This window comes from Euprymna scolopes, chromosome 25, assembly GCF_053919585.1.
Source record: "Euprymna scolopes isolate OS-2025 chromosome 25, ASM5391958v1, whole genome shotgun sequence".
NCBI lineage: Eukaryota > Metazoa > Mollusca > Cephalopoda > Sepiida > Sepiolidae > Euprymna > Euprymna scolopes.
The window spans coordinates 35586229-35611024 of record NC_136506.1 but is presented as its reverse complement, the minus strand read 5'-3'; the positions used below and the strand labels follow the sequence as shown (position 1 = coordinate 35611024).

The 24796-nt window shown below is 34.6% G+C and overlaps 1 protein-coding gene across 3 annotated transcripts in view; it reads right to left on the bottom strand.

Annotated features, from left to right (window-relative positions):
• LOC145247330 (monocarboxylate transporter 13-like) overlaps nucleotides 1-24796 on the bottom strand; it is a 206827-nt gene that overhangs the window by 32572 nt on the left and 149459 nt on the right. For 2 of the 3 annotated variants that reach the window (XM_080108985.1, XM_080108983.1), the window contains exon 2: nucleotides 4689-4832. The exons of the other annotated variant lie outside the window; for it this stretch is intronic. In XM_080108985.1, coding sequence (XP_079965111.1) covers nucleotides 4689-4832 — 144 coding nt within the window. The remainder of the gene's footprint in view (nucleotides 1-4688; nucleotides 4833-24796) is intronic. 3 annotated transcript variants of the gene reach the window in all.

Here is a 24796-nt window from a genome sequence, read left to right as displayed (position 1 = left end):
TGTGTAGGAGTGGGATTTAGCTGCTTGTCGGGTTTGTAGTTCGTCATTTTTATTTTATTGTAAACATTTTGTCTACAAACAACCTTTGACGAGAAGACTTTTCTTTTACCGACTACCAGCTAGCCAGTATTGGGAAATAACCAAAGAGAGTGTGTGGGGGGAGAAGGAGAGAGAGAGAGAGAAAGGCTAGGCAGAGCTAATGCAGCTAGTAGTTTTAATTCGTAATTCGAAATCGTATTTACGTATTTTTACATCGTAAAGTGGATCCCATATTTGGACTTTTATGGCTGTTGCAACACACATTCTTAACATTGGTAGATAGCTTTGTTAACTATTCTGTACTTATATATTTTTTGAGGGAATCCTTTTAGATGAGGCTTTATGATTTATGTATTAATTTTTTTATTATATTTATTTGTTTATTTATTTGCGGATTGTTATCCTCATTTCCACAACTGTTTTTCACCACGGGGCCTATGGCACAGTAGATAGAGGCATTGATTCTCTACGATTCCAGGTGAGCATTGTCTGAAGATAGCGGTTCCAATTCTTACTCAAAGCAGGTTCGAAGGTTAGTTGGCCAAAATGTCGTGAAATAAGTATGAAAATCAGGATAACAGTCCGCAAAAAAAAAATGTATACACATAGTCTGTACTTTCACCTAAAATTTAATGATGCCGCAAAAATGCGTTAACTTGAAAATCGCATATAAATTTAACGCAAAATGATCGTATCTTTTAGACAAGACCAACATTTTAATGACATGTAACAAATTTTGTTTGCTTTAAAACTTCGGTCATGTTGATATTCCTTATCAAACAACTTTAGTATGAAAGATGTTGTTGTTAAAATTCAGAACAAAACAAGTCCTCTTTCTACTATTAGTCCTAAGTCCGAGTGGAAATACGAAAAATAGACTTTATAAAAAAATTAACAAAAGACATAAAAAGTGACACGTACTTAACATGGTTGCTTATAGTCAATTTATTGAACATTGCCGTACGGCATAATTATGTTAACATACCGGTTCTCGTCAGATCATCGAAGTTAAGCAACGTTGGCTAGTACTTGATGGGTGACCATTTGGGAATTCTATGTTCTATATGTGCATTCTGCTTATCTCGGTATTGTTTCCAGTCGTTCTGAACCACCAATGTCGACTCAGGAGAGGTGTGGTTAGAGATTGCGCAACTCTTATCACAAAAATTTCACGCGCATGGCACTCTTAGAGTGGGTATCTATAGTCTGTCCAGACTGAAGGAAGCCTTATTGAACATTAATCTTGCTTAATTAGCAATAATATAACAACACAAATTTTATCTGTTTGACATTTTATGGTCAAATCTAGTCGTTTTATTAGCAGTTTGGCTTTCAAAAAAAAATTTATTTCGGCTTTAATTCAGATTGTAATATTTATTTAATAATCATTATTAACTAAAATGGTATAATTATTCTTTGTTGTGCTTCTACAGAATTCAAACCTAACCAAACTGAACTTTTCACAACTAAACTTAAATTTACGTTAGGGTTACTTACTGCTTGGTTTATAGTTAGGGTGAAAAAAACAGTTTGGCTCAAATTCTGTAGAGGTAATTTTTTTTTCGCTTATTGCGTTCTTAATGCTGCACACCCGTGGAACTGTCTTCCGTTTGCGTGCTTTCCAGCTGACTATAATATGGTCGTCTTCAAGTCGAATGTAAACAAGTTCTTGATGAGCCGTTCCCCTTAAGTAATCTAAATTTACCAAATTTACACAACTAACGATTAGTATGATATTGTCCCTTTCATTACTGTACATTCTTTAATCCTTATCCTCGAGTGGTATTTGGGCCTTGATAAGTGATGACTTCCATATATATATATATATATATATATATATATATATATATATATATATATATATACTCCTGAATTTAATATTTTGCCACATTTTACACAGAGAAAATAAATGTTGCGAATTGATAAAAAAAATGGGAAGTTAGCCACGACCACCGACTATTTACGCTGGCCGTGATTAGCCTCTATTTAAAAAAAAAATACCTTGGCTCGACATCACCAGTGTGAATATTTATTTTAAAATATTATTTTAAAATATTAAAGGGAGAACTTAGTTTTATTTAAAACTAGCGCAGCCATCCTTCTCGAACGGTCCTAATTTTTCGTTGTCAAAGTGCCACTTCTTCAATTTTGCTATTTTTACCCCGTCATTTTTTCATTTTTGCTATTTTTACCCCGCCATTTTTTCCGGTGCTATTTTTACCCCGTCATTTTTTTCATTTTTGCCATTTTCACCCCGCCATTTTTTCATTTTTGCTATTTTTACCCCGTCATTTTTTTCATTTTTGCTATTTTTACCCCGCCATTTTTTCCGGTGCTATTTTTACCCCGTCATTTTTTTCATTTTTGCTATTTTCACCCCGCCATTTTTTCATTTTTGCTATTTTTACCCCGCCATTTTTTTCATTTTTGCTAGTTTTACCCCGCCATTTTTTCCGGTGCTATTTTTACTGAGAACCCGTGTTTATCTATTACCAATAACCACACCGATAATTTATATAATTTTTTTATATATAAAGTTACGTTGTTACGATAAAGCGAAAATGAAACACGCAAATCGACTGCGCACCAATATTAAAATGGAAACGAATGGAGCAATAGTGAAAATTAGTGTTACCAGCTAGTAAGTGCTAACAGAGTTTTATGAATGAATATATTAATGAACAGAGTTTTATGAATGAACATATTAATGAACAGAGTTTTATGAATGAACATATTAATGAACAGAGTTTTATATTGTAAGGAGTAGTGGGCCAAAACGTCGCGAAGCAACAACTAAGAAAGATGAGGATAATAGTCCGCAATAAATCAATCAATAAATAATAATCAACACGATAATAAATTCCAATTAAACATAATCTTTTCATTGTTTTGACTCTAGAGTACATATCCGTTAATATCTTATATGTTTTTATATAGACTGATGTGGTTCTCGGTTGATTAACTGTGTCGGATGTATACTCCAGAGTCAAAAGAATAAAAAGAATATGGTGTTGTCATAGCCCTACTTATCAGTCAGATATCGTAAACATAAAAGAATTGGTTTGCGACTGACGGTTCGCAGAATATCTGAATTTTTAATTGTAAATCCTATTTGTTTATGTTGTAACTGCACGATGAGCACGAGTTGTAACTATCATCATATGATGACATATTATCATACGATATATCATCATATGAAATATCATCATATGAAATATCATCATATGATTTATCATCATATAATATATCATCATATAATATATCATCATATGAAATATCATCATATGAAATATCATCATATGAATTATCATCATATGAAATATCATCATATGATATATAATCATATGAAATATCATCATATGATATGTCATCATATGGTATATCATCATATGATATATCATATGATGATATATCATATGATGATATACCATATGATATATCATCATATGATATATCATCATATGATATGTCATTATATGATATGTCATTATATGATATGTCATTATATGATATGTCACCATATGATATATCATTATATGATGATATGTCATCATATGATATATCATCATATGATATGTCATTATATGATATGTCATCATAGGATATGTCATCATTTGATATATCATATAATGATATATCATCAAATGATATATCATTATATGATATATAATCATATTATATATCATCATATTATATACCATCATATGGTATATCATCATATGACATATCATTATATGATATATCATTATATGATATATAATCATATTATATATGATTATATGATATATCATCATATGATATATCATTATATGATATATTATCATATGATATATAATCATATGATATATCATCATATGCTATAACTTTATATGATATATCATCATATGATATGTCATTATATGATATATAATCATATGATATATCATCATATGATATATATCACATGATGATATTTCATCATATAATATGTCATCATATGATATATCATCATATGATATATCATCATATGATATATAATCATGATATAGCAGTATATGATATATCATCACATGATATGTCATTATATGATATATCATCATATGTATGTCATCATATTATATATCATCATATGATATATCATATGATATATCATGATATATCATATAATATATCATTATATGATATATCATCATATGATATGTCATATGATGATATAGCATCATACCGTTGCGCTATCCGGCTGTTATGCGGGCAGCGAATTCACAGTATATATATATGTGTGTGTGTGTGTGTGTGTGTGTGTGTGTGTGTGTGTGTGTGTGTGTGTGTGTGTGTGTGTGTGTGTCTTTTTGTCTGTCTGTCTGTCTGTGATTTAAAAATAGATGCGGAAAACATAAATGCTGGACGTTTCCCCAATGTCATGCAGAATGTATTTTTTTTATCATGGACGATATTTAGTATTTTCACTCTTGGTATAATCTTTGTAAGACACGCGAAACGTTGAACACTTGGGTTTTTCTCCTGTATTTTTAAAATCATATCGTTGGATTTTTATGACTTTCTAAACGCTGATATATTTTAACTCCTCTTACAATAGGGTCTGGTATATCTGCCTTGAAACAATTTATTTGAAAAGGCAAAACATCCGTTAGACATTGAACTAGTGTTACCTGATAGACTATAAGCCAAGAACTGTGCACCCATCACGAAGGAAACAATAGAGGAAGTCGCATCGAAGAGTTTCAGGAGTTCAACGAAGAATATTCCGAACGAACGACCGGATCCATTGATGGTTATCATCAGAGCCAGACAGGCTGGAAAAAGAAATTAGAGAAAAAAATTAGAAGAGAAAAGCGGAGGTACTGCTGCTCACTTCACTAACGGGAACATAGTTTGCCTTTACACTAATTTTAATGCTTGGCCTTCGAGACAAGATCGCAGTGTAGTATCTGTTCTTCAGATGCTGCACTTCAATTTCTTGTTCTCTGTCAGTGGAGGAGAAGTCCTTCACGACTGAGACAATTTTCATTTTTGTTCCTTTTCTCCACGTTAAAAAACGACCCTGGTGTCTAACTCTGTCCTGTGGAGAGGCATTGTAAATAGGAATTTTATAAATACATTTTTGTACTTCCGGTATTATTTCGCGAATTTCTTTTTGTTAATGAAAACAAAAACGACACTAATAATTTCTAAGTGATTCAGTCGAAAGAGGACTCTTAATAGACAAGTGATCATTAGGGCTAGGGCAACAGCATATTCTTTTCATTATTTTGACTCCCGAGTGTGGAACAGTTGATATCTTATATGCTTTTATATAGAGTGATGTAAGCTAAACTACGAAACAGACGGATAGTGCTAGAAATCTGGGGAGATGCGTTGTTATTCGAACTCCAAAGAACATCACAGTGAGCGACTGTTGGTTTGTGAAAACTCCTATATAATAATAATGATAATAATAATAATAATAATAATAATAATAATAATAATTAAAATAACAACAATAACAACAATAACAATAATAATAATAATAACAATAATAATTATAATAACAACAATAACAATAATAATAATAATAACAATAATAATAATCACAATAACAATAATAATAATAACAATAACAATAACAATAATATTAATAATAATAACAATAACAATAACAATAATAACAACAATAACAATAATAATAATAACAATAATAATAATAATAACAATAACAATAGTAATAATAATAACAATAATAATAACAAAAATAACAATAATGATAATAATAATAATAATAATAATAACAATAACAATAATAATAACAATAATAATAATAACAATAATAATAATAATAACAATAATAATAATAATAACAATAATAATAATAACAATAATAATAACAATAATAATAACAATAACAATAACAACAATAACAATAACAATAATAATAATAACAATAACAATAATAATAATAATAATAATATAATAATAATAATAATAATAATATAATAATAATAATAACAATAACAATAACAATAATAATAATAAAAATAACAACAATAACAATAATAATAACAATAACAATAACAATAATAATAATAATAATAATAATAATAATAATAATAATAATAATAATAACAATAATAATAACAATAACAATAACAATAACAACAATAACAATAACAATAATAATAATAACAATAACAATAATAATAATAATAATAATAATAATAATATAATAATAATAATAATAATAATAATAATATAATAATAATAACAATAACAATAACAATAACAATAATAATAATAAAAATAACAACAATAACAATAATAATAACAATAACAATAACAATAACAATAATAATAACAATAACAATAATAATAATAATAATAATAATAATAATAATAATAATAATAATAATAATGGCGTTATGATACAACTGAGGAGATGAAAGAATCTGTGCCGAGAGTCATTGACACGCTCACACAAGAGGATTTCCACGAGCTTTCCAGAAATTGTTGCAGTTGGAGGAGATTACATCGTAGGGGACTAGAGAGTTATATGTTTACAATCAATAAAAGTGCCCATGCGAAAAACGTCTGGAAACTTATTGAAAGCACCTCGTCCAATGACACGCTGTAATTGTTAGAAACTTTTAAACAAAAAAAGATACATTTTAAATGTTAAGAATTGGGGCATTGTTATGCATTCGCCTTTCTGTTACGTCCTAGAAATGTCTGCGAAAGAGATCTGAAGACATAGAATTAGAAACTGGCTTCTTTTTTTAATCCTGCTGTGCGATGCAAATTGTTAAGCGGTGACTTTTCTCCTTGGTTCGGTAAAGATATGTGTCCTAATAAATAGAATGAAAAGAGGCCGAGAAATAATGGCCAAAATTGGTGAAGAATGGGTAAAGAAATCGCGTTACACGAACAACCGGGGTTGAAGGTTGCCTATGTAAAATAAGGACTTGTTGTCATCTGTATTTCGACCATCAATTTATTCAAGTCCTTTTCCACTCTCTCTTTGTCCCTCTCCCTTTCTTTCTCAATCTCTCTCTCATCAGGCAACTCTCTCTCTCTCTCTCTCTCTCTCCCCCCTCCTGGTATATTGTAACTTATTCGTTCTTAAATATCTTCTTTCTATTCCGATCTCCCTCCCTCTCTCTCCCTTTTCTTCGATTCACTAATAACCTGCCTTTCTCTCTTTTGCGTATTTTTCTCTACTGCTTCTCTCATTCACTATCTTTCTTCTTCTTTCTTTCTTTCTCTCTCCCCCCCTCTCTCTCTCTCTCTCTCTCTTTCTCTCTTAGTTACTAATAACCTGTGTTTTTTTCTCTTTTTCTGTTCAGTGTTACTCCCTATCCCTCTCTCTCTCGCTCTCTCGCTCTCTCTTTCTCTCTCTCTCTCTCTCTCTCTCTCTTTCTCTGCTTCTGTTTTAGTGACTTTCGCTTTCTTTTCTTCATGCCACGTTAAAGAGGATCTATTTCTTTTTGAACACTTTTTTTCTATCATTTTCTTCCCTTGTTTCTATATTTCACATCTGTTTGCATTTGACCAACCCATACTCCTCATTTCCTCGCATCTTTTCCCACAATCTATCCCCCTCTTCGTTATTCCTATTTACTTGCTTCCCCACGAGGGCAGTATCAGACACAAGGTCGGTTTTTAATGTGGGAAGAATTCAGCTCCCCAAAAAGAGGCAATGCGGATAAAAACAAAAATAATTGCCTCAGTCTAGAAGGATTTTTCCTCCACTGATCGAGGACAGAAAAAGTGAAGTGTAGTATCAGAACAGGTACTACACTTTGTGTTTTTATCATTTATTTTCTGCAAATGTAAAAATTACAAATATTAGTCAAAACAAAACAATTAGGCACAAGGCCAACTCAAAAATATGGGAAGATCGGGTATGTAGTCATCCTTGTCACTGTACCTTTTTACTTGTCTAAGGACTATCCCTTGCTAAAGTTCTCACTCGAAACAATCACTTCAGGGAGTGTCCTACCTACTGTTCTCAAATCCAATCGACTTTTTTAAAATCTCCTATATAATAAAATGACTCCAGAAATTCCTCTCTGGGCAAAAGTATCATATGTTTACAACAACAGATGCCACATACAAATTCGATACATCTAGGCTACTAGCCATTATCTTATGTAGCTTTCGAACACCATTTTATACACATTCAGCGGTGATAATAAAATATTACATTCTATCCCAAGAGCAACACCATCACAATCACAACATCTTTAGAGGAAGGAGTCCCTATTTTTCTTACTAAATATTTAGTCTTACCACTACTCCCAGTTGTTATCAGAGCGAATTATACACATTCCACAGATTCTGTGATTACACCGACCGTAAGTGGCCCATAAATACTTAGACCTAACATAATCTTGCAATTCCCGATCCATAAATAATAAAGGCTCCCTCGCAAATGTCCGTTCATTCTGATTGCTGAGCTCTATATATTATCATATTCCGGAATCCAATTTTTCTTTATAAACGAACCATTACTAAAATTAAAATAAGGCGTCACTGAGAGACATATTAGGACGTCTTCGTCAAAATAAAATAAAAAGAAATAAACTATTACACACTACCACTAGATTGGTGATGTTTTAACCCGACGCATTACATAGATATTTATATATTGAAAACTTCAGCTTCCAAATATTTGTGTCTTTTATATTAAGATTTCTACTAAAAAAATGAGAAAACTTCATAAGTTTCTTTGTAAATTATTCTATATTTTCTATGCAACTTGATGAGATTTATAGCTTTTCCGGTATTATTATACTTATTATCGCATGTAAAATTGTCAACGACAATTTGTTTTTATGTAAAACGCTATGATTTCCGACGTAGTCCTGCAATAAGCAATAAGATTTCCAAGTCGTCCTGCGATAAGCCAAACAACGCACGGGCGTGTTGTTTGGCTTATTGCAGGACTACTTGCAGGACTACTTGTTATTCGTTTACAAATTACCCAAGAACCTAGAAATGTCGTCACATTAAGACTAAATTGGGTAGATTATGTCACAAATATTTGCGTTTTTTTAATTGTTAGACCGGAAAATAATTCCGAGAGTTTTATAGAATAAGAAACAACGAAATGGAGTTTCATTCTATATCAATAAACAACTTTATTTGTTATCTTTGTTAGTAGCGCTAGTAGAAGAGAGAAACAGGTTATGAGCGGTCAGTGTTCGTGCGCGCTTGTATTTACAATCGTCGTGAAAAGAGTTCCCGATGTGGTGACGAAGATTAGACATTAGTCAGGCATGTTGAAAGAGAAAGAAAGAGAAAGGTGTTTAGAGTATACGTCGTGGGCGCGTGCGTCCGATAGTAGAGACAGGGAGTGGTAAGATAGAGCACATGTGTGGAGTGCACGTGAAAGGAAGTAGGAGTTTGAAAGGTCGCCATGTTAGCTTGTCGTACTCAAGCTCAGCCTGGGGCTTGGGCCCCAGGATAATGTCTGCTGCCAGCTGAAGCTAGGGACTAAGAGGACTAAGAGTTTTAGATTTCGCCTTTTATGTACTCGGTCACGTGATAAAGAGCTGGTTTGTGATTGGACAAGCCAGGGAGAATATTGATTTCAAATCTCGAGTCGTGAGAATTAACTCCTGCCTGCGATTGTAGCGAGTTTCGGCTGCTACACCAGTTTATTGAACGAAATACAACGAATGTATTTTTTTTTTACAAACAATTCTTTTCCGCAATATATTTCTTTAATAAAATCTTGTAATTTCTTTTTCTTTACAAACCAATCGTAATAAATAAGACGCGATTATATGGAAACTATACTCTTCAATATATATAAATATATATGAAACGCATCGGTTTCTAACCTCACCAATCTACACAAGCGCAAAAAATAACACTAATGACGTGTACAATGGATTAATGTTTATATATTAACACACACGCTCTTTGTTTTTACAATTTGAGATCTTTATTTGTGAAAGTCTGGCTATAGTTATCTTTTTGGCCTTTATTTTAAAATATTTAGCTTCAGATATTTAATAGAGTATGTCACCCAATTAGAGTCAGCTATGGACACGTTTACTCTTTTAAAACCTTTCAAACACACATAACTTTCAGATTGCAAAATAAAAATAATTAAAAAAATAATTGGCGGACCTGGGCAATGCTGTCCCTACCATTTATTTATTTATTTATTTATTTATTTATTTCCCACTTATTCGTAAGCTTACAGGCTTATATTTGGAATTATAGCGTTCTACTACAATGAACACGCACTTTTGGGCTACTCCCCTTTGTTAATGCTACCACTAGCATTTACATGATTTCTTTTCAATTTTTCACACATTCCACGACGCTTATCATAGATTACACGCTTAGCTTTCACATTAACAAAATGCATTGGAAAAAATTGTATGGACTTTACCGATAGAAAAGGTAAACATTTAACGGCTTGGCGCAGCATTAACATCTTACGTGGTAAAAATAAGTGTGTGTTTTATTTATTAGAACTTCATCATTACAAATTGATCCCCGATTATTACAGTCATAAAAAATACTACTTTTAATTTCTTTTTTAATCTGAAAATTAAACCTGTACTCCATGATAGAAAAAATTTAAGGCTAGGGGAATCATTGCTCAGGTTCACAGCAGTGTTTTTTTGTTGTTCCAATGTTGACACGTGAGGTCACAGAATAATCACAGCAAATAAAAAAATCCCCATGTTAAGAATGGGTTTATAGATACTAACTTTGTTCCTTTAGCACGGTATATTCATTTTGATCCCCGGGTACCAGTGCCTGCTATTTTACTGGGCCGGCATTGGCTTCCACTAACAACCGTAGTTTAATTATTATTTTTTTACGGGTAAGGTGGGGGCATACTTCCATCGGGCAACGCTAGTACATGTTCCCTGCTAGTATATTAATATATATATAAGAAAAAAGCTTAATCGTTTTTATTAACATAAAATTAACAAAAGTAAAAAAAAATGACATCATTGGTGGGGGATGGGGAAAAACAATCCAAAGGGGGGAAAGTTGTTAGTGTTAGTAGGGCCTTCCCACCTCTCCCTAAATGGCAGATCGACCACTGTTTTCTGGCTTGATGAAGGCCGAAAACAAGCGGGTCGATCCCTAAGGGGTTTGAAAAACTAAGTTTGGGACAAAATAAAAGATGTAGGGGAGAAATGGAGGTGTTATTCCAAGTTTAGGGAAAAAGAGCCAGGTGTGAAAAAAGGAGGGGGGTCGGGCAACTTGGAGTTCTCTATGTGGAGAGGAGAGGAGACCATTCACTCCGCTGGCTAAAGGAAACAAAGCTTACATGACTGGGACTGGGATTCGGCAAGACTACAAATCGCGCACGCTATGCCTATGCAGAGAACATATACTCTAATTTGGCCCATCTTCGTACGCACAAGTTTGCTGCGTTAATCTATCGCCTTTCGAAAGCCGCGGAATGTAATCTCTTCTTATCAAACCTGATTTTGACCTTCAATTCGTGTTTGAAGAACACGACCAGATCCTGATCTGTCCAAGATTCAACCCCACGCTTCTCATTCTGTCTCGACGTCCACACCACCATTATGGCTATGGCCAGAATCACGAGAAACACCATTTGTTTCTCCCTGCTCCACAGCGGCATGGCATTGCGCACGACCAGGGACATGTTCAGCGGGCGAGGATGCTCAGGATTGATGCGAGCTGTCACCTCGTTGACATATGTCCAGTACCGACGAAGTTCGTTGCAATCGAAGAAACTGCGCTCATGTGTTTCTTCTGTTAATATGTTTAGGTCACGCAGCGAGGGCACTACTTTGGCACTGCATTGTATAGCGTTGAGTGGCAACGCATTTCAGGACAGTCGCCAGGTCCGTGAGAATTCGGAGTTGTTCATTATTCCTGTGCCTGGCGCCCAGCTCCACCTGGAGCGGATTACCTCCTCTGACAACACCAGACTCTCAATGAGCGGGTTTTCGGTGCCCCCCCCCCGCTCACTAATTCCTTATATAGTTGCTTTCTCGAAGCCAACGAAAGGTCGCTGGACCTAGAAAGCCTCTTGAGTGCAGCTCAGCATTCTCCAAGCAACTGCGTGTCTCCCCGCAGCCTTGGACACACGCCTCGACCGTGTGGTAGAGGATGAAGTCGAAAAAGGCAGCCTCGACCATGGGGTCGCACGCAGATTCTTCTGTCAAGGTTCGACACAGGAAGGCCAGCTTTCGGCGTCGCGATGACACTTAAGTCGGGCATTCCCAAGCCTCCCCCACAAAGACGTTGAATACAGACCTGTCTGCAAACACAACGTCGCCCCCATCGTTCCAGAGCAGTCTGGACAGGTGGCGCCAGAGAGCCTTTAGGTTTTTCGCAGGCAGAAGTACGGCTAGCCGGTAGAGGATGAGAGGAAAGACGTAAGTAGCGCACGTCTGGTTATTGTCATTTTTGTGTATTTCAATCTTTCTCAGCATCATTTGCTGACTCCCCCTCCCCATCTTCGTTCATCTCTCTTTCTTATTTATTGACCTATTTCTTTCTTATTTATTGACCTATTTCTTTCTTATTTATTGACCTATTTCTTTCTTATTTATTGACCTATTTCTTTCTCTCCAGCTTTATCTCACACATACATTCCTTCTGTCTGTCTGTCTGTCTGTCTGTCTGTCTGTCTGTCTCTCTCTCTCTCTCTCTCTCTCTTTATATCCTTATCTATCTATCTTTCTGTCTCTGTGTGCTTTATTACTAGGGCTGTGACAACAGAATATTTTTTCATTCTTTTGACTCTCAAGTATATATCCGACCCAGCAAGACACAGTCATTCAGCCGATAACCACATCAGTCTATATAAAAACATAAGATATTCACGGATATATACTCGAGAGTCAAAACAATGAAAAGAATATGCTGTTGTCACAGCCCTACTTCTTATCATCTTGTCTCTTTTTCCCTCTCTTACCCACTACTCTCTCTATCTCTTTATTCCTAATTTTCTCTTTATTTGTTTTAAAGCCATCTTCTGTTTCTCTCTCTCTCTCTCTCTCTCTCTCTCTCTGCACTTTCCTCTTTTTGCCTCTCGTTTTTCCTCTTTTTGCTCTTGCTCTATCTCTCTCTCCTTTTCTTTCTCTCTCTCTCTTTCTTTTTCTCTTAGTGCCATTTTGTGCGTGTGTGTTTCCTTCTCTAACTACCCTACTGCCACCTCCTCCTTACGACCCCCGCCCCCATCCAGTATACCTGATTATCGTTAGTTCGGAAGTAGATCGCCATATTTTATTCGTTTCTTTCGTACCAAATGCATCACTTGTCGTAACAGTATCCATTTTGCCGACCGGGCAAATCGATCGGTTTGGCCGACTTCCAATGCGATAGCGGCCGAAATAAAACCACAGACGGTCACTTAGGAAAGCGTCGCCATAATTCTCAGAAACGAAAATAGATATGCAATTCCACGTTCGACAATTCGCCACTAACGATTAAATGATTCCGGGAAATCGCTACGCAATCCATCTAACAAAGAACAATATGAAATTTTTGGTGCGTCAGTCCATAGTTCAACTTTATTAAAAAAAAAAAAAAATACCGAAAATACTGAGTGGAACATAAAAAGTGTCGCCCTGAAAAAAAAAAAAAAAAAAAAAAAAAAAACACCGCTTTATTGTAAAACATTTTTTGAAAAGAAATCAATTCAGGTAACTTGATTATGTAGTAGAGCTGATATCTATTCAATGTAGCCGCCTTCATCCTCAATCACCGCCTCGATACGGAACCGGAACTTGGAGCATACTTTTTCTACAAGCACCGGTGGGAGCTCGGCGAATACTCGGCGGATGGCGACAATCAGGCTGGCTTTGGTGTTGCGCGAGGTCAAGCTGGTGATATTATCGACGTATGGCCAAACGAAATAGTCCAATAGGTTCAGGTCGGAGGAGGAGGAGGAGGAGGACGAGAAGGAGGAGGATGAGGAGGAGGAGAAGGAAGGTGCCAGTTGAGAGAAGAATACAAAGTCGTAGCGCTCCTTGTGAAGCCAAGCCTGGGTCTCTTTGGACTTGTGAGCCGGTGTCGAGTGCTGCTGCCACACTCAAAGTCTGCCAGCGGCCACCTGATTGTACCAGGTATACTTTGGTGTTGACTTTCAAGCCGACTTCGAAGAAGTGAGGTGGCATGATGTGGCCCTCACTTGAAGCCACACCAATGAGCATAAACGTGGCCGGAAACTTTGTTTTCATCACCCTGGGCACGTCTCTGTTATTCGTGGCAATCTAGCGATGCATTTTGAAGGTGCTGGCAATGGTCCTGTTGTCATAACTTGGATCGATAGAGAACATGAGCTGTACAACAGCGCGTCTTCGACTTCGTTCGTTGAACATTGTGTCATTTTCAGACAAGATAGAAGGCTCCTATCGCTCTTAGGATTTGTTCACAACTGGCCAACTGGTAAATGGTCTGCAAAAGATTTTTTTTAAAATCGGCTTTCATCAAACGGAAATGGAATTATATCGTCTTTTTAGGTCGACAATTTTATTGTTCCATCCTGTACAGAAAAATGTGTATAATGTACTTACCCGCCACGGAATTCCGTATTCCAAAATTCACGTAAATTTGTCAAGGACTAAGAATGCCTTACAATAGATTGGAATTAACATAAAATGTGGCTTAATTCAACAAACTTGGACTCTGAACACATTATACCACTCTATATAAGGATTACAACGACACCCGCATACCATAAATTCATATCCTTTCATTGTTTGTACTTTTATTTCCTCAATTTTCTTTATCTATGTCCCTTAAAAACATGTAATTAATCTTTAATATATTTTTGGTATGTGCTAAATAGCAAAATTATTTCGAATTAGATCTAATATTTGCAAATGACTTTTTTTTCTTTTTTTTTTTACACAATGATCACCACTTATCAAGGCCCGGAAGCCACTCAGGGATAAGGGTTATTGCAAGTACATTACGTTAGTGTGGAGATTTGATGAATTGTTTACTAAAGGGGGCGGTTGATTAGGAATTTGTTAACATTGGACTTGAAGACATCCAAGTTGTAGTCCGGTGGGAAGCAGGCAGACGGAACAGAGTTCCACAGGCGTGCAGTTCTAAGAAAGAAGCTTTGTTCATGGAATCCGCGTTTTGATTTCGGCACAGATATCTTTTCCTCTGATGGGATGAGCCAACATCGGAAATCCATGGCTTAAGGAAAAAAAACTTTGAATTTTATTTCTTTATTCAAACGATAAATTTCTGCACCGAAAAATATTGAATATTTAAAAAGTTTTTAACGCAAATAGATCACAAACAAGTAGATAACTCAAAATAGATTTTATTTTTATTAGTTTCATAACTGCGTTTCCTTTTGAGTAGTTCATGTCGCTTAGTAGTAACATTTGCCTTTAAAAGTTACGTAACACTTTCGGAGAGAGTATGAAGAAGGGGAGGGGGAGAGCGTCGTGCGTGTCCGGCAGAAAAAATAAATAAAAAAATAAAAAAACGCAAAACAACTCACATTCTTCCCACCAACGAGAAAAGAAACGGGACCCCCTTTCTTAACCGATTTGTGTTCCGCAGTTGGTAAACAAGACTGTGGCATGCTTAGTATTTGTTCCCAGCGTGGAAGGTGGGGTAGTCGCGAGAGGAGGGGGAGAGGGCGTAAGAGTAAAAGCCATGTCAACCTATTTATAACCATCGGCACCATTTTCACCGCCCCTAAGGCCGCCAAAAACTCTGTCGTGAGATGCACCGCGATGTCTCCCTGCTACTTGTCGCATCGCGACTTTGTTGCAAAATAAAAAATACAATTGCAATTCAATTCTTAAATCATTGAACCGCAACTTTAATTGTAGGGGCACTGTGCTTAGTAAATTCAAAAATTAAGAGAATTTTAAGTGTAGCGTAGTACACGCTTACACACGGGACCCCACGTGTTGTATACAGTGTACGTTGCAAAGGAAATCAAGACAAAGAATAACTCGAACTCACTTTTTCGTGTAGCAACTGCATTTATTTCCGGGTAATTTCCCGAATAAACTGTGATCGTGCTCCTTCTCTCTGATCTCAGTACTCTCGAAGGTCGTTTCGAGCGTGCTCTCGAACGTGATCGTCAGTCAGTCAGTGCCCACGCTCTTTTTATAGTCGTTTTCTTCACACGTGGTTCGGTATTTGCATATGCGCATCTGCGCTCTATTACACCGCAAAACAGGTTGTTGATGAATATTGTGCACGTGTTGATTAATTGTCAGTAATTTCCCTACAGCGATTCTGAAATTCGAAGCGAACGAATCGTATGGCGGGAATATGGAGTTAGGTCTGACCTAGAAACCGAGCTCTTCGTGGGCGTCCGTTTGGAGAATTTGTTTGTCCAGGCTGTCTGAATGAGGCTTCCTTTTTTTTATAAACATTCACATAAAACGTGGGAAAAAACGTTTATTTTTCGCACCTAACGTATCACGTTGGTTAGTTGTATGCAGTTTACGTCGCAAAGGAAACCAAGACAAAAAATAACTTGACTTCATTGTGTGTGTGTGTGTGTGTGTGTGTGTGTGTGTGTGTGTGTGTGTGTAACAACGATATTTATTTCCTTATTCTCCAGCCACGTGTGGGCCCTGTCGGTGGGGCATTAGAATACGCCGACTGCCCCCCCCCTACAGAGGGTAAAAGTCCCTCAATGGGGGTCCTTGATATGACCTTAAACTATATCCAGTGGTGATATTACCGACGTATGGCCAAACGAAATAGTCCAAATAGTTTTTTGGGAGGGGGAGCTGGTTTGTCCCCTACATTAAAAAGCTTGTGGGCTTTGGGGAGTGTGGAGCAACCTTTTAATTACCATTGCTCCCAGGTCCACTCTGACCCGGAGTGGTAGTACCTGTTAGGGTCGCAACTATGGGTTAAATAGAAACCGACGTGAAAATAACAAATATATTCTATTAAAAAATCTTTTCTTCAAAATCTTTGGATTCGGCATTAAATAACCCGAAAAGGGTTGATATGCCGTAAAACAAAAACAACCAACCAACCAGCCACGTGTGACTTCTCGTTACAGTCATGGCATCACCCATTTCTCTAAAGTGATCGTCTTCTCGAACGTGACTTCTCCTTTTTATAGTCTTCTTTTTTTTTCTTACCGTGACGTCATTTCGCTCACGACCTAGTATTTGCAGGTAGCCGTCCATGCTCTGTTACATAAGCAGTAAAACATTTAGAAAGTTTTTATTTACTGTCCTGGTCACACGGGCAATGTTAGACCAAAACACCGTGTAAGTTTTGTATTTTTCACAAGGACTTTACAATGTAATTATTGGCTAAGCCGAATTTAGGATTTTGATTGCCAACTATGAATTTTGAGGTGATGCCGAATTTAGGGCGTAGTTTCTGAGTCAGATGTTTTCAACAGCAGTGTTCGGCGTACAAGCTAGAGTTGGGGCTAATGAAGTGTATGTCTATTTGTGTTAGGACGATTAATCAAAATCGAAATCGGGAATCAAAAGAATTGGAACTTTTGGGGGTATCGGAATCGGTATCGGAATCGAAAAACTGTGTCTATTTTCCGATGCCAAAAACGATTCCTTTAAGTGTCTTTTTATTTTATTTGTTTTTTAACCAAAAAATATTATTGAAAAATAATAAATATTTACCGATTTTAAACTTCCACAAACACTAATATCTATAGGTCACTCCTTATAAGTGTTTTTGCATTTGAGAAAGTATATTACATCTGACGGGTATTTTTACAATAATCTAATAAAATAAAAACTTTACAGTAAATACTTAGAGATTTATAAAAAAAAAAATAATTGGAATCGGTAATTTTATTGGAATCGGGACTTTAGTACAGAATCCGTAGTCGTATCAGAATCGGGAAAAATATTGGAATCGTCCATAGTATTGATATTTAGAAATTCAAAACATGACAGTCAAAAGATCAAACACAGTCAATATTTAAAAATTTTTAAATAAATATTTATTTATTTAAAATTTCGGATTTTCGGCTTACACCACAAGCCGTCATCAGGAAGGTCTAGACAAAACTTTTTTTTCTTTTCATGATAATGTTTGGCGCAGTCTCTAGTTGTTAAAGATAAAGGTTGTATATTGGAACGGTTTGTATCATACTACTGTGTCAATTTTTATATACTTAAAGCTTAATATATGGGGTATTCAGACTTGTGGACAAAAATCAATTTGGTTTGTAGCCCGAAAAATAGTTGCTTACGAGTCAAAATTGAAAACAAAAAAAAACAGAACTTGACAAGCGTAGTTCAACGTAACGTGTAAGCTTTACATATGCGTAAATATACACATATGCGTTTAACAATATTATTTTTAATGTTTTAATTTGCAAATGTGCAAATATATATATATATATATATATATATATATATATATATATATATATATATATATATATATATAAGTGACCTTGTCGGTGTGTTTGCGAAAAGTCTCTACAAAACTCTTCGCTGAATATTTGGTATGCATAATTGAAATTTTATATATAAGGTATTTGGACCTGTAGTGCACTTTCTATTTGGATTTTAGTCGGCGAAAATTGCTGCTAAGGCATCACAAGTAGAAACAAAACAGTTGATTTTGACAGAAATAATCGATTAAACCTGTTTTTATACACAAGTCTACATTCATAGGTTAAACAATGTTATTTTTTTAACTCTTTTTTTTATGCGTACAGGCGTGGCTCAGAAGCTAAGGAATCCGGCTGGAGAATTGTACGTTTTGGTTTCAATTCTAACCGATGGCACTCATTTTATTTTTTTCTTACTTTTTAGAATCACTTCTATATATTGGGTACAATATAATAACCAATATAGTTTTTGTTAGACAATAATAAATGCTAACTCTTTATAAATTAAAATATCATATTTAAGCTCATTTTACGACCAGGCAAGATTAGGTGGCTGGTAGTGCATTAAAAAGGAAGGAAATAATGATGAAAGAAATGAAGAAACGATCTCTAGCTACGGTATAGCTGGAAATGTCTTCTCAATTATTAAATCTTTGATAGGTTCATAAGTGTAGTGGTTGATAGGCAGAAATCAGAAGCTCATAATATTAATGATGGAGTCCCTCAGGGATCCATCCTAGGCCCAACTCTTTTCCTGATCTAAATTAATGATCCTCCAAATCACATCCTTACATCATTCGTAGACATTTATGCTGATGACACTACTATCTATGGTAGCACATTTAAGACCGTAAACGACCAAGTTCTCTCCGATTCTCTCTCCTCTGATCTTGAGCAAGTGGTACAATGGGGAAAGAGGTGGCTTGTTACTTGTAATGAATCTAAAACCAAACTTTTATCTTTACATCATCAACGCACTGATACCCATCTGGCATCAATTGAAATGAATGGCTCTCGTCTTGGGGAGGCCTCATGTTTTGACAAGCTTCTGGGCTTGACCTTTACTCCTGATTTGAAATGGAACACGTACATTAAATCCGTTGCTAAGGCCGCTGGAAAAATGGTGGGATCCTTCTATCGATCCAGTAGATATCTCACTGCTGATGCAATTCTCTATCTATATAAGAGCCGGGTACGTCTAAGAATGGAATACTTTTGCCACATCTGGGCTGGAGCTTCTAGAAAGGACTTATCCTGCCTTGATAGAGTTCAAAATAGACATCGTAGCCTCGTGAGGGATGTCCTTTTCTCTTCCAAGCAACCTCTTTCTCACAGAAGAGATGTTACGAGTTTGTCTCTGCTGTATCGTTATTTTCGTGACAAGTGCTCGACTGAGCTCCAATCTATTGTCCCCTCTCGCTAAACTTTCACAAAAAACACTCGTCTAGCTGAAAACACTATCAATAATTTCCCCCACTCTTTATCTGTGTCTAAACCTAAACGTAGATTCCATGAGCAAAGCTTCTTTCTTTGAACTACACGCATATGGAATTGTCTTCCGTTTTCCTGCTTTCCAGCTGACTACAATATGGTTGTCTTACAGTCTAACGTAAACAAGTTCTTGATGAGCCGTTCCACTTCAGTTAACAAATTTACCGAATTTCCATTACTAACGATTACTACATTGTCTAATTGTCCACTGTACACTCTTTAACCCTTATCCTCGAGTGGCCTCTTGGCCTTGCTAAATGGTGATGCCTATGTAAAAAAAATAGAAAGAAAGAATGAATGAAAGTAGGCACGAGGGAATGAAAAATAAAAGAATGAAAAAAAGCAAGGATAAATGAAAAAAGAATGAAGAAATAAATAAACAAAAGAAAGCAGGAATTAAATTTGAAAGCAATAAATAAAACAAAGAATAAAGAAATAAAGGAAACAATGAATTAGAAACAATACGAAAAAAGTAAAAAAAAAAAAAAAAAACAGGAAAGAAAGCAGCAAATGATTGAATAAATAGAGAAATGAAAGAACGTGCTAATAAATTAGAAAGGCCGTATAACTTAATTTATTCATGGCAGACAATCAATCTGATATGATAATAGTGCAATTTTAACACTTCCGGTCTTCGTGACTTCCGGTTTCCTTTATTAACTGCTAAGCTGAAATTAAAATATTTAAATGAATCATTGCACTATTTCAGATCGATTATCGTGCAACGTCGCAGAAAAAATAAACAAACGAAAGAAATAAAAATCCGACTTGGCATTTTTTTTAAATTGCAAATGAAATGCATTTATCCGTGGTTCTTCCAAAACAACGCGTTTAATTATTTTTCAAAAGTCTTATCGCACACACTCCTCGTTACTTCACGCAGCCTCAACCAGCATGTTCTCGCCTTCGACACACGTCCATCTTGCCCGATCGCAACTCGTTTCTCTCTCGACCACGTGGTGTATTTTTTTCTCCTTTTTCCTGACGGAAGCTTGCGTGCGCACACTTGAAAATTTTCTATAACAACTGCTGCTGCTAATACCTTCACTAGCCAGCCATCCCTCGACTGTTGCTGATTTTCTAACACACTCTCATACGCGCTCTGTTACAATCGTTGTATGTTTTATTTTATTTAATTAAACGACGAGGACTTTTTTTATTTATATCTTTTTTCTTATTTTTCTTTCGTTTGGAGCAAGTCTGACGTTCCGAACATTTCATAGTTACGAGTTGTAATGTTAATCGAAAAAAGACACAGATTTGTTTTTTAAAAGCGCGAAAAAAAAAAAAAAAAAAAAAAAACAGAAATAAAAAGACAGAAAAGATGAAGCCATTAATGAAATGCAATATAGAAGAAAAGATTAAGAAAATCCGATCGTGATGATATAACAACTTCAAAGGCCCCTACTTGGCCTTCGAGCCAAGATTACAGTGTAGTATCTTTAGTTTTTCAAACTCCTTAGGGATCGACCTGCCTGTTTTTCGGCTTTCATCAAGCCGGAAAACAGTGGGCGGACTGCTCTAGCGAGGGTTGGGAGGGCCCTACTAACATCTTTTTTTCTTCTTTTTAGATTGTTTATTCCTACCACCATCAATGAAATCTTTTTCTAGTCTTGTTGAATTTGTTTATTTGTAAATAAAAAAAAAACATCAATATTTTCTGTTATATAAAATAAAAAAAAATCGATTTGATTTGGAAACAGTAAGTTGGAAAACTTGTGCAGTGATTGTTACGAGTGAGAACTTTAACTAAGGATATGCAGCAGTTACAGAGAACTATTTTCTCTGGTGAATCAATGCCACCCCCCTCTGAGTTCTTCGACCACAGACTGACCTATTAGCTAACAGGGCGCATTGATTCATCTGTTCCCTAAAAAATCTTAAGGGAACGTCAATCAGTTAGGACCGGATCTTCAGCCAAGCAACACCTATCCTCTCTTGTCCCCTGTCCACCGGACATCTTGCTTTAGCATCGACGGCCTCCACTGGATACAAATGCTGTTAGCTGCGGACGACACAGTACTGCCTGAATGAAGACGACTTCAAAAAGAACTTTCTGTTCCTTCTTCCTTTTTTGCAGTCCGACCTGCCAGTTCCTGTTGCAAATAAATATTTCAAATTGTTAAAAAGAAGTTTGCTGTTCTTTTGTGCTGTGTCCTTTAAATATATTTTATTTGGAAGGTAAAACCATTACATCTTCTAAAAATACCCCTTGGACAAATAAAAAGGTGCAGTGACAAGGATGACTACAGACCCTCTCGCCATTGTTTTAGAATTGGCCTTGTTCCTAATCGTTTCTTTTTTTGTTTAACATTTGTAATTATACATTTTCAGAAAATAAATGATAAAAAAAAACTCGCAGTGTAATATCTGTTCTGATACTACACTTCACCTTTTCTGTGCTCGGTCAGTGGAGGAAAAATCCTTCATGACTGAGACAATTTTTATTTTTGTCCCTATTCAGAATGCCTTTTTTTTGGGAGGGGGAGCTGGTTTGTCCCCTACATTAAAAACCGACCTTGTGTCTAACTCTGCCCTCGAAGGGAGGCTAGTAAATAGGAACAAACGAGAAAGAATAAAGAAAGAAAGAAATATTAGGATCAATTAGGTTCTAAGGATCTCATAAAACAAGCAAAATAAAACAGTTGAGTCTTACATCTGCAAACATATTATAAAATCGAATGGTTTGGTTTTTCGTTACACTGTCTACATTATTAATCTTCGTTTAGTGATGGAACCTTTCAAAACATTACCATACACTCACTGGTCACTGAAAATTACTGCTCAGATGCTCTGAACGCGAAAAAAAAAACGCGCACGACCCCAAGTCTGTGTGGCAATAACTTTAACTAATTTATTGGTGGATTTCAATGTAAGGAAAGCTTTTTTTTTAATAAGATAGGAAGGGGAAAGATATATTAAATAATTATTTTTTAATCTAGGGTGCAGGTTTTTCTTTACCTAACGAAAGTCTTAGAAAAGAAATGAAGGAAAAGTCATCTATTATATATAAAAAAAAAAAGTTGTTTTTTTTGTTTGTGTTGTGTATGTGTTCACTTAAAAATCCGAAACTGCAGAGGACACGCCCAGAAAACAAGTTTATACTTTTTCAGCATTCCTTTCATACAGAATATGAGCAAATTTTGTTCTCCTGTAGTATATGTCTCCCTGATTTTACTTTCGCCTCTTCTCGCTCATATGCCCTATTCCGAATTTGTAGCAATAGACTGACATAAGTGGATTTTTTTTCTACAAAACGGTCGTTAATTTTTTTTTGTGCGTGTGTGTGTTTAACAAAAATTAAACAAACAAACAAACAACTGAATTAAATAAATTAATAAATAAAAATTAGACAAACAAACAAACAACTAAATTAAATAAATTAATAAACTAAAATTAAACAAACAAACAAACAAACAACTAAATTAAATAAATTAATTAATAAAAATCAAACAAACAAACGAACAACTAAATTAAATAAATTATTAAATAAAAATTAAACAAACAAACAAACAAATAAATTAAATTAATTAATAAATAAAAATTGAACAAACAAACAAACAACTAAATTAAATAAATTAATAAATAAAAATTAGACAAACAAACAAACAACTAAATTAAATAAATTAATTTAAAAAAATTAAACAAGCAAACAAACAAATAAATTAAATTAATTAATAAATAAAAATTAAACAAACAAACAAACAAGTAAATTAAATAAATTAATAAATAAAAATTAGACAAACAAACAAACAACTAAATTAAATAAATTAATAAACAAAAATTAAACAAACAAGCAACTAAATTAAATAAATTAATTAATAAAAATCAAACAAACAAACAAACAACTAAATTAAATAATCTATATATATATAAAAATGTAACTCTTGGTTCGTTCGCAATTAAAAGTCTAAAAAAACCACTGGACGGATGGCTTCCACGTTTTGGTATAATATGTTTACTATATCCATGTGTGTTTTTATATATTTCTTTTTAAGTATAACATTATACTTAATTTTTCTATGATAAATAGGTGTTTTTCTTTGTATCGATACGACATTTTTTATTTAGGGACAATTATTTATTACCGCTTCCTGTCACGTGACCAGTGTTACAATTTAGCGGTTTTCCTGCTAGATCTGGAGATTTCGTTTGCAATCTAGCGGGGAATTCTAGAAAATCTGGAGATATTTGGCACCCACACATCCTCAATTTTAGATTAAAAAATAAAGAAAATCGCTTGAAAATACTTTAAAACATAAAATAAACTCATTCAAGTAAATAAAAAAAAGTAGCATTTATTGCCTTTGGTAACAATTATTTATTGATTATTTGTTTTGTTTTTCAGCTTTTTTCGGCTAACCATTCTTAAATCTCGCTATAAAATCCATTTTTCCAAGTACATTTTAGGGGGGGGGGGCATTCCAACCTCCGAAGCAACCCTGCTTTATTTAGAAGTATTTCGTCGAAAATTGTAAAAAGCAAGAAACAACAGCAAAAAAAAAAAAAAAAAACTCATACCAATACAGTAGAATTTAATTATCTACCAACCTAAATACTTTTAATATGCTAAAACAAAGTTCTTTTGTTTTTTATTTTTCTAATTTCAATGTTGCACCATTATTGTGATGTTTAATTTGCAGTATATTTCAATTTTATTTTTATTATAAAAAGTTTGAGTTTATGATTTGTTTCCTACAAAAAAAAAATACCCTCTCTGAAAAAAACAGGCAAAACTAGCTTCATAAAATGTGTAAGCCTTCTGGGGAGCTAACCGCTTCAATATAATTCCAGAAACAAAAAGTGAGAAAACACGGAACATTTTATATATTGAATATACTATATTTATAATTTTTTTTAACTTAAAAAATAGTTAAAATATGGAGTTTGGGGGGGGGATAGCGATTTTTGAAAATTTCAGACGATAAAAGTTAAAAATCTAGCGATTTTCTGGACATTTCTTTC